This window comes from Eulemur rufifrons, chromosome 7, assembly GCF_041146395.1.
Source record: "Eulemur rufifrons isolate Redbay chromosome 7, OSU_ERuf_1, whole genome shotgun sequence".
Lineage (NCBI taxonomy): Eukaryota > Metazoa > Chordata > Mammalia > Primates > Lemuridae > Eulemur > Eulemur rufifrons.
Genome location: NC_090989.1, coordinates 129,159,632 through 129,178,003, shown reverse-complemented (window position 1 = coordinate 129,178,003; position 18,372 = coordinate 129,159,632). Strand labels below are relative to the sequence as shown.

At 37.2% G+C, this 18,372-nt stretch overlaps 1 protein-coding gene and 1 pseudogene across 1 annotated transcript in view; both read right to left on the bottom strand.

Moving 5' to 3' along the window:
- The window catches only part of KAT2B (lysine acetyltransferase 2B), a 98,167-nt gene that overhangs the window by 12,869 nt on the left and 66,926 nt on the right, over positions 1-18,372 (bottom strand). The window contains exons 8-12 of the mRNA XM_069475444.1: positions 17,202-17,327; positions 14,372-14,508; positions 10,296-10,504; positions 9,106-9,232; positions 2,150-2,260 (exon numbers count right to left, since the gene is read on the bottom strand). Of these exons, the coding sequence (XP_069331545.1) occupies positions 2,150-2,260; positions 9,106-9,232; positions 10,296-10,504; positions 14,372-14,508; positions 17,202-17,327 (710 nt within the window). The remainder of the gene's footprint in view (positions 1-2,149; positions 2,261-9,105; positions 9,233-10,295; positions 10,505-14,371; positions 14,509-17,201; positions 17,328-18,372) is intronic.
- Positions 12,577-14,300, bottom strand: LOC138387760 (large ribosomal subunit protein eL22 pseudogene; annotated as a pseudogene).

The window sequence follows — 18,372 nt, the reverse complement described above, 5'->3', positions numbered from 1 at the left end:
CATTAGTTACAAAATAAACATGACTGATGGAAATTTCTCCCATTGTGGTGAGGGAGTCCCCAGAATTCTCAAGAAATTAATAACTAACATTGATCCAATTCTAAAAGAAACATAGAGCAATCAGAACCTTGATGCTGAGGAAATGAAATCGTTTCTTTGCAGACAAAAAATCTTCCAGACCATCACTGTCCATATTTGTTTCAATAACATTAATGCTTTGCAATATATTCATTTACATACTTTAAGCAGTAACAGCAGAGTGCTACAGGGTATATATTCAAACTTATATATAATATATGTATAATATAAACATAATTTTCCTTAAAATGTCTATTTCAGTTATTTGCAGAAAATTACTTGGATTTCAGAACTATCACCAGCAGTTTCCTGCTTCATCTTCCAACAAATATTTGTTTCCCAAGTAATTATTGCCGTCATCCTCAAAGTTGACAACAGACAAGTTGTTTAAGAACCGTGCCTGGGATCTTATGCTTTGCATGTGGTTATAGCCTAGAAAAGCTGATAGTCAAGCCCTTGATAAAACAATCCCATTGACTTCTCTCAGGTGAGTTTTATCACAAAAGTCACAAACACATCTCAAAGAAAATGAGAAGAAAATAAATAGGAGATTAATTATCTGCCATCAGAGCAAGAAAAGCTTTCTAGTGATATAAGAACATACAAAAAAAGAATTATTTCTTTTAATTCTGTAGATTAAAAGAAAAAGCTATAAGCAATGTTGAAACAAGTATCATCAAAGATTAATATCACTATATACAAATAGTTCTCATAAATCAATGCTAAATCTAAATATTTTAATAGAAAAGCGGACAAAATACAATGACTTGACAATCAAAAAAAAAGAAATACAAAGGGTCGATAAACACAAAAAAATAAATCAAACCTCACAATGATCAAATAAATTCAAGCATACACAATTTATTAACTGGAAAAGGGGTAAAAATATTTTTTTCAACTATGAACTCCTTTCCTGAGCCTCCATATATATTACTGACAAGAATAGAAACTTTTACAGTATTCGGCAATAAATGACAAAAACCATAAAAATGTCTGGAAGCAACTCTACTTTTAGAGATTTATTCTAAGCAAATTCCCATCAATGAGGGCAAAATACACACCCACACAAACACACAAGCATGCACACGCACACATGTATATTTACCTACAAGAAACACTTAAATATCCAAAAATGTGGTATTAGTTAAATAAATTACTTTCTACTTATACAACAAAATCCTAGCAAACCATCAAAGTTATGTGAAAAAATTACCAGAATACAAAGTGAAAAAGACAAGTAAATAAATTACATACACAGTATGAGCTAATTTTTATATTTATGTGTACATATACACAGAAAAAGTATTAAAAAGGTATATATCGAAGCATTAACTGTAAATTTCTCTAGGTGGTAGAATTACAAGCCACTTTTCTTCTTTATTCTTTATTACATTTTCCAAAATTTCTACAATGACTACATGCCACTTTTATAGTCAGAAAAGTAAACGAAAAGTGTTTAGGAATTATAAACCACTGCTGAGAATAATATGCAGTCAAAGAATAATCCTCAAAAAGCTGAAGTTGAGATCTTTCCTATCTGCTCTTGTGGCAAAAAAAATAAATAAATAAAAATAAAACCTGAGCTGAAAACTTTTGGGAAGAAAGTAGGAAGATGGCAGCCCAGTTCCTAGCCTTCTCCATGCTGCAGAGTCAGCATTATTTGCAGTCCTTTGTAAACTTCCGGACTTCCTCTCTATTGTCCTCATGGAGGCCTTTCAGAGTCCTAATTTGTTTTGCTCATTCATGGAGAACCCTACCCACTCAGGACTGAGAAATTCTCCTTAGTCTGGGGATACTATATTTTAGAATGTCAGAATGCAATATTATACTTCAGTTATAGATGACATTCATTTATGCACTCAACAAATAGTTATTTAGTATTTACTATGTGCCAGTTATAATCTCTAATTCAGTCTGAAATTTATTTCTGGTGAAAGGCTTACAAAATAAATGTTTGTCCTTTTGGTAAGCAGGAAACACTAGGGGGGAAAAAAACTATTTGGATGAAGGCTACCTGAGTGCATATGAAGAAAAGGACTGACAAAACAGTGTTGCACAGTGAGAAACCAACCTGTTTCTTGAAGTATCCAATTGCATATTCATCTGCATATGTGAGGAAGTTCAGGATGTCATGTTTTATGTGATATTCTTTCAAATGATTCATCAGGTGTGTTCCATAGCCCTGTGTGGAAGTTGGTATAAAGACAAATATATCAGATTCTGGAGAAAAGAAATCTCTGCAAATTCACCAGGAAATGTTGGCAAATTTAGGAGTTTATATTTTGATATATTTTACCAACCAGGGCCTTTCCTTTCCTAATGGAAATATAACATTAATACCCTTTCTTGCCTTTCTGAACTTTGAAATTTAGCTATAAAACCAAAAAGTTCAAAATCCTTGATTTGAGATAATTCATCATTTGAAAATGCAAATTTCCGGTTCTTTGAAAATAGCATACCAGGGCTACAAGCTGCTAGTTCAATCCTAAAGATCATTTGCTGAATATTAATATAGAAGTTTTTCTAGTAAATATTGATTATGAATTTCTGTTTATCTTTAAAGTATTTGAGAACCTGAGGTGAAAAGAGCTATGTAAATGAAAAGTGTAATCTTCACTAGAATATTTACTAATCCAACTGTTTGCTGTATACCGCCAATCAGCAATGCTTCTAAAGAATTGTATCATCACATACATAGGCTTTTCAACTTGGTCTTATCGGGCCTTTCCAAGCAAGGTCTGAGAAGCTCAGAATCTCTGAGTTAGCTGGAGACATTAGGAAGTAACTAAAGATAGTGAATAATGTTGAATAAACTACTGATTGAAATATGAAAAAAAATATATATGCAAGGACCAGTTTTTCCAGTGACATACAAAGCTTAGAGAAAATCTAGAAATTTAAAGTGATTGTTTCAGAACTCTTTAGAAAGAGATGAAAGTAAATCCAAGCATCCAGATACAAATATTTTCACATATATACTTCTAGAATTTGGTGACACATTTTCCTAAAGAACACAGATGTGTTCGTGGGTCTGATCTCATGGAATTACAGTACCTCAGGGGCAGAAGGATCTTTGGAAGTCATTTAGTCTAACTCCCTATCCCATGTGAAGCTAGAAATCTTTTACCAACTATTACGAAAAGGTAATTTGCTAGAAAACCTCCAGTGGAGGGTGATCACTTGGTCCTGAGATAGACCAATTCATTTTTAGGCATTATATGGTTGAGAAGTTCTTCCTAATGTTCACCCACGATCTGGCTCCTTGTTATTTCTCACTGAACTTCAGTTCTACTTCTAGAGTTAGAAAGACTCATTCCTGTTATTAACAGCTCTTCGAGCCCTTGAAAATTATACTCTCTCATTCATGCCCACCCTATCTCCCAAGTCCCAAGCCAAGCCTCATCAAGGCTACAGTCATTTCTCATATGGCATGATCCGAAGACCCCTTAACCACCTAATCCCTTTTTTCATGACTTTCTCCAATATAACGATGCTGCTCTAAAGCATAATAATTAGAAGATGGTCTGTTCAGTAAATAGAACAGCAGCATCATCATCTCCCTCTTCTGGAAACTGTTCTTCCATCGATGTTACCCAAGCACACTTTAGCTTCTCCCAAACATACCACAATACTGAAATACTATGAGTTTGAATAAAACTTGGATAAAAAGACAAATGAAGTATCTCTCTCCTTGAGGAAATGATCGGAAAATGGGGAAGATAAACATATAAACAATCACTGTATAGAACTGTACTGTTCAATATGGTAGCCACTTGCCTCCATGGCTATTGAGCAATTGAAATGTGACTAGTCAAAACTGAGATGTGCTATAAAGTATAAAATACACACCAGGAAAAAAAATTCTCATTATTAACATTTTATATTTATTATATGTTGATATGACAATATTTCAGACATATTAGGTTAAATTAATATCAAAATTAATTTTACCTGTTTCTTTTTACTTGTTTAAATATACCTACTGAAATTTTTAAATTACACATGTGACTTGCATTTGAGGCTTGCATTATATCTCTACCACTCAGCATTGGTACAGAGTGATGGATTTGTATTGTTAATAGTGAAAAGGGCCATATGATAATTAAGGGGGTAAAGGAAGAGGGGACAGAAGGAAAAACAAAATGTTTAAGCTAGGCCTTAAAAGAGTTTGCCAAATGTAAAACAGGGGAAGGAGATGGACTGGAAATCAAAATGCAAGGTAGAATAAACCTTTACAAAAGTATTCTAAAAACATACAGAAAAAGTGGGTATATAATATACAAAGAGACTTCTTAAAGAAAAGATAAAATGAAAAGGCATGAAGTAAAAGACTGATTATTAAGAAGACAACTTCTAGGCCGGGCGCAGTGGCTCACGCCTGTAATCCTAGCACTCTGGGAGGCCGAGGCGGGTGGATCGCTCGAGGTCAGGAGTTCGAGACCAGCCTGAGCAAGAGCGAGACCCCGTCTCTACTAAAAATAGAAAGAAATTATATGGACAACTAAAATATATATATAGAAAAAATTAGCCGGGCATGGTGGCGCATGCCTGTAGTCCCAGCTACTCGGGAGGCTGAGGCAGTAGGATCGCTTAAGCCCAGGAGTTTGAGGTTGCTGTGAGCTAGGCTGATGCCACGGCACTCACTCTAGCCCGGGCAACAAAGCGAGACTCTGTCTCAAAAAAAAAAAAAAAAAAAAAAAAAAAACATTAATAGAAATTCCTGCAATGGTACAAATGTTCTTTATCTGTGCTATCCAATAACGATCAGTCACATGTGGCTATTGTGTACCTGATTAACTGAGGGACTAAATTTTAACTTTTATTTAATTAACCTAAACATAAATTTAAATAACCACATATATGCACTAAAGTTGAACAATCTCTAAGACTTTTTTTTTTTTAAGTAGGGCAATGCATACAATATGAATTCCATTTATTAAAACAATGGGAAACAGTAACAAAACACAGTCACCTCTTCAGTATAGGTATATTCCAAAGTATGTAATTCTTTTTCTTTCTTCTTTTTCCCTCTTTTTTTGCTAGGACCCTTACATGTTTACGACAAATTGTATGTAATTCAACAGAGAAGCACCTGGAAGGATGAATACCAGGCTGACAAACATAGTGAGATGGCAGGGGTAAGAGGGAATGGGATTTTTGCTTTATCTGAAAATGTATCTGTCTATGTCTTAGGTAATTAAAAATTATTTTCTTAAGAGACGGGGCCTCTCTATGTTACTCAGGCCAGTCTCAAACTCCTGAGCTCAAGTGATCTTCCTGCCGTAGCCTCCCAAGTAGCTGGGACTACAGGCATCTTTATTTTTAAAGAAAACTTTTTAAAAACCGAAGGAAAGGGAAGGTTTGGGTAGTTGGAAAAAACTGCATGTACATAGGAAAAGTCAGATCTAGATTAGAAATTAGTAAGAAATGTGTCTTTTGATGAAATTCACTTTAACACAGGATGCAAGAGAGCTAGGATTTTGCTGTCTACACCATCACTGTAAGGAATTAACAGAACTATAAATTTTCTCCGCTTCACCCACAATCTAATTCATTTTACTCAAGAAGAACAATATGATGGTTCTTCACTAAATAGCTTTTCCAAACCTGAATAAGGTGTTTTTCACCAGTGGTCACTAATTTGTCATCTCTCCAAAGAAATTTTCCAGATTCCAAGTTGCATGTGAAGTGGGTGCTGTGTCTTTTAAGTTGAACCTCCTTTGTATTTAGTATTGTGATCAGCAGTTAGTGGTACCTTAAGTACTTCCTTGGTTAGAGAGGCATTGACAATGTAACTCTATTACTGATATAAGCAAATGTTTAGATTTTAACCCTAGAACTATTTCCCTTGTTTGCATGCCTTTATTTTTAACTGTCACTAAAAGGATTCTTTTCCAAATCTATCTAGTAACTTCAGTATTTATTTAAATACTTATTATGGTAAACAAATATTAGCTATATAATCTTAAAGTTGTATATAATATCCAACCTAAATAGTTTTTAGATGACAATGTATTTTAAAATCAGGTGAGGAGCTTCAAGTAAAGTCTCAAATGCTGTCTTGTATATGTTGTGAGCAAGATGTATTCACATGTAAAGCTTATTTAAAGAATTCACAGGAATTTATATATAAACTTGATATTCCAAAATAACTCGATACAAATTGTAAAGTTAGCAAAAAAAAAAAAAATGTTTCTGACAGTGTCTCACTCTGTTGCCCCAGCTAGAGTGCAGTGGCATCATTATAGCTCAGTGCAACCGCAAAATCCTGGCCTCAAGCGATCCTCCTGCCTCAGCCTCCTGAGTAGCTAGGACTACAGGCACGTGCCACCATGTCCAGCTAATTTTTCTATTTTTTGTAGAGATGGGGTCTCCCTTTTGCTCAGGCTGGTGGTTTTGAACACCTGACCTCAAGCGATCCCCCGACCTTGGCCTCCCAGAGTGTTAGGACTACAGGCATGCGCCACTGCACCTGGCCCAAATTTTTTAATATAGTAAATAAACATTTAAAATCTGTACTTATGAATTTGCTGTTTTCACAAATATGTGCTACTGCCACTGGGAACCATTCAGTTTTACTCCATGTTGGAGCAGTGTTCCAAGTCATTTAGTGTTGATGAGTTGGCAAAGCCCAGTAATCTTTATCTCAGACTACACGCCTATGAAAATGTAAACATCTAGGGCAGTATCATATCTCAGGAGTTGTTTATTAATCACTAACTGATGACATAGAACAATGAAAAAGCCAGGAAATTAACGGAAGAATGGTTTCTCCCATTCCTATTTCTACTAAATAGCAGGTTCTTAACATTATTGCGTGTGTATGTGTGTGTGTGTGTGTGTGCATGTGTGTATACTTCTATCAAACTCATCAACTCTATTCATTTTTGAAAGTCTAACTTTCATTTTCTAAAACTACAATTTCAAGTCACAAAAAGTGATTTTTTTTCTAGTTCTTCCTACTGAGTTTGTAATGTTTGGCCACCTTCAAGTCTTTAGAAAATTATATGTCTTGGAGGAAAAAAATAAATTGCCCTGCTAGGCAATAAGACAAAGTATCCAATTCATATTAAATACCTTCAGTTTCCCTCTGGTATCCCTAAAAGTGTCCAAGTCAACCTTAATCCACCTTTCCAAACAAGTGTAGCTATCTTTGAAAGCAAAAACTATGCAGTCTTTTTCTAAAATTACAAGCCAAGGACATATTTTTCAGGTCTTCTCCCTATGAAAAACCAAACAAAACTTTCCTTTAAGTAAGTTCCTAAACTTTGAACATTTGGAAACACCTGAACATTTGGGCATTTCTCATTTTGGCTGGGGAGAAAAATGATAAACACAGCAATAGCACCATCTAAAGACATATTGTCAGAATTCCTTAAAAATGAGCCAGAGATCAATTTCAGGCAAGTTTGTATCTTCACCTTAGCCAGTCAGAATAATGAAAGCATGACTGCTGAATTTCATTTGCCCTTGGATGCTTAATGCTAGGAGTAAAAGACAAAAAGCTCTGCTTGAGCTTTTTGAGAAGAAATACATCGTAGCAGCTACAATTAGCACTGTGTCCAGAGGGTAATGCCGTTAATGAAAGCAAAGGTATCAACAGCACTGGTGTAGACCTGGAGCAGAGAATGATTACTTCCAGTGACTTATTCTTGGTCTTTGTTAATGGCACTGCTTCTTTGAAGATGAAAGAGTCAACTATATCCTGCACTGTCCAATAGAGGAGCCACTGGCCACATGTGCATATTGAGCACTTAAAACGTGGCTAGTCCAAATTAAGATGTGCCATAAGTATAAAATACACACTTGACTTCAAAGACTTAGTACAAAACAAAGAATGTAAAGGCTCTTAATATTTCTTTTTGATACTGAATACCTGTTGCAATTACAATATTTTGGATTTTAAAATATATTTTAAAATAAAATAATAAATAAAATTAAATATATTTTAAAAATTAAAATATATTTATATATTTTAAATAAAATATATTTTAAAAATTAATCTCACCTGTATCCACTTGCTTTTTTAAATGTAACAACTAGAAAACTTAAAAGCACATATATGGCTCAAATTTGTAGATTACTTTATATTTCTATTGGACAACATTGCCTTAGACCTTTGAATAATTTTTCTCAGTAGCCATCTAATCCCAAGCTGCTTATCTTTCCACCACTCACCAAAATACTAAATGAATAATATTCTAAGGACACATTTTTTGGTCCACATCATGACAAAGTCTAGATGAGATCTCTTTCTGCTAACTGGGTGTCTAGTTTATTCAAGCCAGACTGAGATCCCAACTGTAATACCCACGCGCGCCCCCCCCCAACTCCCGCCAAAAACAAAACAAAACAAAACACAACACACATTTCCTGGGGAGGAAGGGACCTATGCCAAGGACAACTGGGAAGGCAAATTAGCCACATGAGAGAAAGAAAAAAAAAAAAAAGAAAACTCCAACACATTCCAAACCCTACATGAATACTTCTGAAATTTATTCATAACTTTATTCAAATTTTTCCACAACTTCCCTTATAGAATTTCTTTAGTCCTTGTTCCCCTTTAAGGACAAAGTCATAAGAAATCTTTCTAAAGTGTAAGCTGTCCAGATCATCTTCCTAATCCACATCAGCCATATCCTTTCTGGTGGTTCAGTGTCATCAGTTGTGTGTGTGTGTGTGTGTGTGTGTGTGTAAATTAACAATGAATACTGAGATTTATTTTCAAACAACCCTTCATTTGCTATAAACTATACTTGAGCTGCATATTGAGCTGTGAAGTATCCACGATCTTGTACCTTGCCCCATCCAGCAAAGCCTTGGTACAAACCTATTTGTACATGGAAACATTTACCCTCCTCACACACATACGCATACACTCACAGTGAGAGGACTTTTGTCAGAAAGTCCTGAACTCCACTTCAAACCTTCTCTGGAAATGGCACAGAGAGATCCTGACAAGCTCTGCAGCTTTAGTGAGAAGCCCCCACATTCTGCTTTTCTTCTAAGATCTTGGGTTACCCTTACCTTGACTTGCTCATTTGAGGTTACAGCACAGAAAACAATCTCTGTGAATCCTTGGGATGGGAACATACGGAAACAGATACCACCAATAACACGGCCATCTTTAATTAAAGCAAGGGTTTTGTGTTTCCTGAAAGAATAAGATTATGTCAAAGTGTTACCTATCTTGGTTATATAAATATACTTTTGGGGGTGTTCCTTATGAACCAACCAAGAAAGGGGCTATGTCTTGAGTTTCAATGAAAACTTTCTTCATCTAGTCACTATTTCACTAGATCATCCTTTACCTGGATGTTTTAGAGCAAGCTTGCCTGCACAAAACTTCATTAGAGCTCCCATCAGAACAAAGCACTAGTCACCTAATAAGTGTCTGAGGTTTATAAATAGAGAATGGAGTATGGGTGGAGGTGCTCTGAAACTAGTTCACCCAATGTCCAGGGACTCACAGTAGGGGCCAGAGGGAGAGCACAAAGTCATGGTCAAACATGGCGTATGTCTCTGAAGAGTTTAGTTTTATTCCAAAATATTGCAGAAACATTATAGAAAAGAATACAAAATCCACAAGTACAATTTGCCAAATCCTGCATTATGGAATCCTATCAGACTTTCTCTTTTTCTAAAGTGGCACTTCAAATTGTCACAGGCATGGATCACAGTCCACACAGGCTGTTGGGCTATATATATGAAAGTACGGTCAATTAGAGAAGTTTAGTTTTTTTGTTGATTTTTTTTTCTTTCTTTCTGTGCTTTTGTTGTTGTTGTTATTATTAAAGCAATGAATTTTCAAAGTTAAACTGTCTTATACTCCACTAATTTTCCCAGTGCTTACAGATCTGGGCAACAATAGTACCTAGTTAAGATACCAAAACCAAGAATGTTTTCACCATTTAAAAAGCGGAATACCTTCTTAGAGTTTATATTCTTTCATTACTATAATGAATGAAGCACGGGATAGTTACCAGCAACTTAAAATATAAAGCTTCATTATAATTAACAAGAAAATTTATAAATTGTTGAAAAATTAATCCTAGTGCTTTTAGACCTGAAAATTAGCGTGATATAGCTCTGTATCCACAGAGTGACAGGAGGCAGCAGGATTCAGTGGGTGCCTACAGCTGACTTTCACTATCTAAGTAGTTCCTCTTTCATTTCAAAACGAAATAAGGAAGAAAGAAGAGCAAAGCACCACTTACGGGTCAAAGACAAGCCGTGTGATGTACTCTTTTGGCATTCGGGGCAGCTGATGGGAGAACACGTTCTGTAGGCCGACCAGCCACATCAGGATCTTCTTGTTTGGTTTCTGGTTCAAGGAATTGCCAACCACGTGAAATTCAATGACACCCCTGCGCTCCTCCAGCCTTGCCGCCTCATCCCTGGCCGAATGTGCTGACAGCAAACTGGTCTGGGATGCAGAAGACAGGAAAAAAATCACACGGGGTTATTCTCTTAAGACAGCGGGGATGGGACACATCACAGCTTCTCTTCTTTGTTCTAGATACACATTTGTGGATTTTCAGGGTCCTAAACACACATACACACAAGTTATGAAGACAAAATAGAATAGGCAGGTAAAGCATTTTGAGAAATCAAAGTATTATATGTGTACATGGATGATATCTAGTATGGACTGGGGGTCAGCAAACTTTTCTGTAAGGGGACAGATAGAAAATATTTCAGACATTGTGAGCCATAAGGTCTCTATCACCACTACTCCACTGCTATTACAGTGCGAAAGCAGCTATAAACAGTATGCTAAAGAATGGATTAGGTAGTGTTCCAATAAAACTTTATTTGAAAACAAAAAACAGAGCAGACCAGGTTTGGCCTGCGGGCTATAGACTGCCAGCCTCTGATTTAGAGGAATCCCATCTAGCTGAGCTTTGAAGACCCTTGGGAATGACAGATCTAAGTTCTCATTACAGGCCCCACAGTGGCAGTCACATTTACATTCTTAACACCTCTTTTGGAGGACAGTTTTCTTTCCAGAGGAATATCTGTTGATCCACATACAACCACAGCTGGCAGCACAACCTTGGGCCAGCACTGTGGGCTCCCCATCCTACTGAATCCACCCAGTGGTATGCAGGTAAATGCCCAACGAACAGCTTCCAGGGAAGAAGGGCCCTAACTGACAGCACTTGCTCATTTCATTAGTCTGCAGCTGGCTGTCCAGGTGACCAGGCGCCACCGTGGTCAATTGCAAGCTACCAACATATTTTAACAACCAGCTCACAAAATTCCTGAAAATTTAACAATTTTCCTGTACATGCCAACACAAGTCAGGGCCGGCACAATACTAAATCCACCCAACAAATTTTGAAATATATGGTTGCAGCCTCATTTTACTCCTAAAAAAACTAAACTCATTTTAATCTGTGAAGTTACTAAATCCCTAAAAACCTAGTCTGAAGTCCCAACAGACTGGATATCTAGAAAGAGATGGAAAGAACAATTCATTTTATGACAAGATTTTTTTTTTTTTTTTTTGAGACAGAGTCTCACTCTGTTGCCCAGGCTAGAGTGCCATGGCATCAGCCTACCTCACAGCAACCTCAAACTCCTGGGCTCAAGCGATCCTCCTGCCTCAGCCTCCCAAGTAGCTGGGACTACAGGCAGGTGCCACCATGCCCGGCTAATTTTTTCTATTTTTAGTTGTTTGGCTAATTTTTTCTATTTTTAGTAGAGACGGGGTCTCACTCTTACTCAGGCTGGTCATGAACTCCTGAGCTCAAGCAGTCCTCCCGCCTCAGCCTCCCAGAGTGCTAGGATTACAGGCGTGAGCCACCATGCCTTGCCTGGTTTTTCTTTTTTTAGAGACTTTTAGAGACAGGGTTTCGCCATGTTGCCCAGGCTGGTCTCGAACTCTTGGTCTCAAGCAACCCTCCCACCTCAGCCGCCTGAGTATGTGGGATTACAGGCATGACACACCATACCTGGCTGAGATCTTTCTATTACAACATTCCAGTTCTCTGAATTATCCCCAATATCACAAAATAATATCTATGGAAACCAAATTAAAAATTGATACTTTAGCAGAACCACACTAAAAAAAATTTTTTTTTTTTTTTTTTTTTTTAGTTTCCAAGTTTTGTTGTTTTTTTGAGACAGAGTCTCTCTCTGTTGCCCAGGCTAGAGTGAGTGCCGTGGTGTCAGCCTAGCTCACAGCAACCTCAAACTCCTGAACTCAAGCAATCCTGTCTCAGCCTCCCGAGTAGCTGGGACTACAGGCATGCACCACCATGCCCAGCTAATTTTTTCTATATATATTTTTAGCTGTCCATATAATTTCTTTCTATTTTTTTAGTAGAGATGGGGTCTCGCTCTTGCTCAGGCTGGTCTCGAACTCCTGAGCTCAAACGATCCGCCCACCTCGGCCTCCCAGAGTGCTAGGATTACAGGCGTGAGCCACCGCGCCCGGCCAGTTTCCAAGTTTTATTCAAGAACTCATATAAAATATTCCAAATAAATGAATTTTTAATCCTCATCTTCCTGTTCTTTGTCCTGGTTAATTTGGAAGTAACGTAATCTGTAATTCTCTTTGCTATTAGCAACTACACACAACTAATCACGTAGATTGTTCTTCTTCAAATATTTTTTGGTGAGATATTTCCAATACCTTTTAGAAAAAGGCACCTCAGAAGAGACAGTGATATTGCTCTTGCTCCTCTGGATGGTCACAACCCCTCCCCTGAGATTCCCAGCTTTCCCATTCACTTTGATTCTCTCTTGCAACAACTGCTCAAATTAGCAGCATCCATGATTCCATCTTCTACAGGGTGGGTCCAATCAAGAGTGAACTTCAAAACTTGCTTCTTTTTTTTTTTTGCCCCCCTTGGCCACAAGCTTTTTTGCAAGTACCACGGCAGCAGCGGAGGCAGAAAGGGAGGTGAGCGAACTACTCAGACGCAAAGAGCCCGTACCGCACAGGGCCCCCAGGGCCCAGTCAGCACTAATTGCCCTAAAAAATTTTTTTTAATGTTGTAAAATGATCTCCAAGCTATTTGTTCATTTCCTGGAAGCTGTCAGTAATGTTTTAAACCACCCTGCCCCTGGCAGTACTTTTACCAAAAATGCTTTACTTGAATCTAATCATTAGTAAACAATGAACAAATCCAAATAGAGGGACGCTATGCAAAACTAATGGCAGTCTTGCAAAAGATCAAAAAAGGACTGGGGAATTGTTTTAGATTAAAGGAGACTAAAGAGATGAAGAGATAAGAACTAAATGTAATGTACAATCCCTAACCGATGCTTCAGGGATAGGAACAAATATTATAAAGGTCATAATTTATAGCTATATGAGGAATTTGGACATGAGTTGTATATTAGGCTAGGGGTCTGCAAACTTTTCAGTAAAGGACCAGATAACATTTTATGCTTTGCCAGTCATACATCTCGTGTCTCAATTATTCAAATCTACTGTTGCCGGACAAACATAGCCATAGACAATATGTTTTAATAAAACTTTATTTGTAAAAACAGCCAGTGAACTGGATTTGGTTTACAGGCTTTAGTTTGCCAACCCCATATTAGAAAATATTGTAACCATGCTAAATTTTCTAAAAATGATAACTGCATTGTGGTTACATAAGAGAATAGCCTTATTCTTATGAGATATAATACATGTAAAAACAGGAGTGAAACGTTATGACATGTGTTTTTTAACTTTGAAAAGGTTCCAAATGATTCACAGGAAAGAGAAAGAAAGACAGAGAGAGAGAAAGAGAAAGAGAGAGAGAGAGAGAGAGAGAGAGAGGGAGAGACAAGAAGGAGAGAAACAGGGAAAGCAAATGTGGCATTAATGTTAACCGCTGAATCTAAGTGAAGAGTCTATAGATTTTTATCACAGAATTTTTGCAACATTTATAAGGGTTTGAAATTTTTCAAGATAAAAAGCTGAGGGAAGCCAGGTGCAGTGGCGTGTAATTCCAGCTACCTTGGGAGGCTGAGGTGGGAAGACTGCTTGAGCCCAGGAGTTCAAGATCAGCCTAGGCAACATAGACCTCATCTCAAAAACAAAAACAAAAAAGGTAGGGGGACACCTTCAACTTTGTAAGATCATTATTATGTGGTCCTGTGATGTGATACTCATCAAGGGGAATCACTTCTTGATCAGTTGTTTCTACCCTCCCCACACTGACCACCAGGTTAAATGCAAACCAGGAATGCATATGTGCTCTCAGTATTACCATCCCCATTTCTGAAAGCTGGAGTGGCCTGGAGAGCAGACAGGACCTACCACCTGGCTGCCCAGGTTTACCCTGCTAACCTCTGGTCCGAGCATCGCTGCAGGGTCCGTGATGGTGGACATGACCTCATTGATTAATTCCATCGGAATATCCCCCATAACTCGGGGTTTCTTGGCCTCCTCTAAAACGTGAGAATCATTCATTTTCCTCTTTTCTCCTGTGAGGATTGAAATAAAAAGCAAACAATGGGTGGTTTTAAATACAAAACAGATAATACATACCAACTAATCCAACTAATTGTCTAATAGCATTGATGGGTATGGAGATCAATTCTCCCTTTACCAGGGGAAAAGGTGGCAAGTGGAAGGCGGGAAAGAAAAGGTAGGAGGTCACAATAACTACCAACCCCAGATCCACAGAAAATATTTTCTATGATAATTTTTTAACTTGATACGTGAATTATTAAGGTACATTTCTCTTCACTTGCAAATGCAAGGGAATGATTCTAGTTATTGTTGGTTAGTAATCTCTAATATAGTCCCTTTGAGGTCAGAGAACATGGTCTATATGATATTAATACTAAAACATCAAAATTTTTTGAAACTTGCTTTATGGCCTAAAATAAGATCAATTTTTTGTAAATGTGCAGTATCTTCTTGAGGAAAATGTATATTTTCCAATTTTGATCTCTACACATCCATTAGCTCAAGTTTATTGATCATGTTTTATGGGCTTCTAGATACTTACTGGTATTTTTGTCTGATTGATCTATGAATTACTCAGAGAAGTTTGTTTAAACCTTCAACTCTTGGCTGATTTATTTCTCCTTGTAGTTATGTTAATCCTCATATATATATATATATATATATATATATGCACACACACACATATACACACATATACATACATACACATATACGTAGGTATGTGTTTGTATGTATATTATGTATATATATATCTCTATATATAACATATTTAAGTATATAAATTATTTTATTTTAATAAAAAATTAAAATGTTGAATTTAATTTTTCACTATAAAATGGCTTTATACTTTATCTCTCATCATGCTTCTTTGCCTTAAAATGATGCCACACAAGGCAAGCAGGGCCACTGGCCCATGAAGTAGATGCCATCTCATCATGTCAGTGCTGGGAAAGGCCGTGCAAAGGCAGAGAGAACTTTCTCCCACTTTCCTCATGAGATTATATGGTGGCTTCTTCTCCTTTCTCCTTTAATGTTTTGTTTTTCCGGGTTTTCTTCTGACATAACGTGTTTATTCTACAATTAAATTTTTTTAGATTTTTAGATGTCCAGATCTAATTTATTCCTCAAGTGTGAATCCCACTGAACACATTTCCACACAGCATTCTCATTATCTTTAGTTTAAAAAGAGAATAATATAAAGTACCTTATCTATAAAAGATGGTTCCATAAATATTACATATTACTTATGAAATGACCTTTGTTGAGTTCTTATTTTTCTAACTTCTTGTTGTTGTTGTTGGAGATAAGTGAGAATATATTCAGACATGTGACCAGTAAGTTTTCAAATTCCCTGATTCCTCATGAGTAATGCTGCAAACTACTTCTTTCATAGCTGAGGTTTGTACCATATATCCGCTAAACCTGAAACACTGCTAATGGTGTTATAATATTAATAAGAAAACATCTGAAGCTGCACCCAAGCTCACTGGCAAAGACTTTCTGCATTGATCAGTGATGTCGCCCTTGAAAGTGGAAGGGAGAATGGTGGCACATGCTAAATACTTGGTACTTCATATAAGGTCTTTTTCTTTCCCTCTTTTATAGTACTTCTTTTATTTCAAACTTTGGTCATATTCAAGATGTGTTTAATGTCAAGTCCGTAGGCAGAAATGCAATCTTCAAAACATTCTATAACTGTGAAACGCTTCTAGATTAAGAGATGTAAATGTTTACATTACATTAATGGTAAGATTCTGGCATCTACATTCTTTGCCATGTGACTTTGCAGTTATTCCTGCAATAGAAATAGACTACATTTTTCCACTTCTCCACCCCTTGACTCTGAGTTCAACCATGTGACTTGTTTTCGATGACAGAATGAGGCAGAAGTATAGTTTGCCAGTTCTGAGCCTAGGCTGCAAGAGATTGTGTATTTCTGCTTGCTCTCTGGTGCTTCTGCCATCACCACAATAAGGACATGTTCTGGGTAGCCCAGGGGTCCTAGGACGATGATGAGGAATCTGTGAAGCAGAGTTGCTTCAGCTTAAGTGCTCTACCCAAGTCAAGCCCAGAAGTGAAGCACCAATCAATGGGTAGACTCATGAGCAAGCCCAGCTGAGACTGAACGAGATGAGTTGAGATGAGTCAATTACCAGGCAACACACTAAATGAATGAGCTTTGAGGATAAGTTATTGTAGTTTTAAGACTGCTTTTTGGCTGGGCATGGTGGCTCATGCCTGTAATCCTAACACTCTGGGAGGCCGAGGTGGGAGGATCACTGGAGCTCAGGAGTTCAAGATCAGCCTGAGGAAGAGTGAGACCCCATCTCTACTAAAAACAGAAAAAATTAGCAGGGCATGGTGGCACATGCCTGTAGTCCCAGCTACCTGGGAGGCTGAGGCAGGAGGATTGCTTAAGCCCAGGAGTTTGAGGTTGCTGTGAGCTAGGCTGATGCCACGGCACTCTAGCCCAGGCAACAGAGAAAGACTGTCTAAAAAAAAAAAAAAGACTGCTTTTTGAGTTGGTTTGTTGCACAGCAATAACTAACAATACAGCCCAAAGCCTAATACAAAATGGTTTCTAGCCATTAAAATTCTAGACACATACAATCTGTAGTTGGTCTATGTTTACCTTTGGCACTCCTCAGATAATTGAGCTCCTGGGGCCAGTCACAGCCTTCACTTATCCACCCCAAGAGCTTACCTGGGTTTGCCTCAAGTCCAGAAGAGACTTTGCAGGCAGGACTGCTGCTCCCTCCATTTGGCTGCTCAAGGGAAGATGAGTTTGAATTATATGAAACTGTCCCAGCCACAGGAGGTGGATTGATAACTGCCCCAAGAAAAGGGAAAGAAGGTATTAGATGACTCCTTTCTTAGGCAGCGAGGAACCAAGTGTACACGAGACCATCCCATTCCTACCCAACACCACAAAGAAGTCATCTTTAAAATAAAAGGCATGAGGCATCAAGATAATAAAAACAGTAACGGATTATAACTCAATGAATAGAAGGATATCTAAGTTCATATTGATAAAATAGTAAATAAATAAATGGAGAGAAGGCAAAGCTCTTCCTTACAGAACACCAACAAGGAAGGGATTATAGAGGTTAGTTTAAAAAAAAAAAAAATCACCATTTGGCAGCCATCATATGATAACTGATTCAGGGAAGATATTTGCACAGTCTCAAAATCTCTCTCTACAAAAGTACTTTTTTTCTCATTTTTTATTTCAAAATACCAAGGGACAAAAGTACTTCTTGATTACAAAAGGAAAAGTGGTAACACTACAGTGGAGAAAGCTGGTGAACATGACCTCAAACAAGTGATCAAACTTAATGCCAACAATAATGGGACAAGCCAACGTCATATGCCTCCTGACATAATGGAAAAATCACTGTAAACCACACTGTTGAGACAAGAGGCAAAAACAGAAGACAGCCTATGGATTAGACAACAATACTATACCAAGGTGAAATCTGCTGACTAATAACTACACTGTTTTTTTCCTCAGCAAATCTATTCTTCAGAATATGCTGTTTCTATGTAAAAGAGTATCCCTGTTCTTGGGAGAAGCCAACTGACATTAGCAAAGGGGCATGATGTTTATAACTTTCAACTAATTTAGGGGAAAAATATATAATTTAGGGGGGAAAATACATATATGTATACACACAAACATACAGAGAGAGAGAGAAAGAGAGAGAAAGGAAGGGGGATAGGGAAGGGGTATTGATAAAAACAAGTATGGCAAAATGTTAACAATTGGTTTATACAGGATTTTTTTGTTCTATTCTTGTAACTTTTCTGTACATTTGGGAATATTTCCAAACAAAAAGTTTTAGTCTTTTTTTTTTTTTTTTTAGAAAAGACCATTG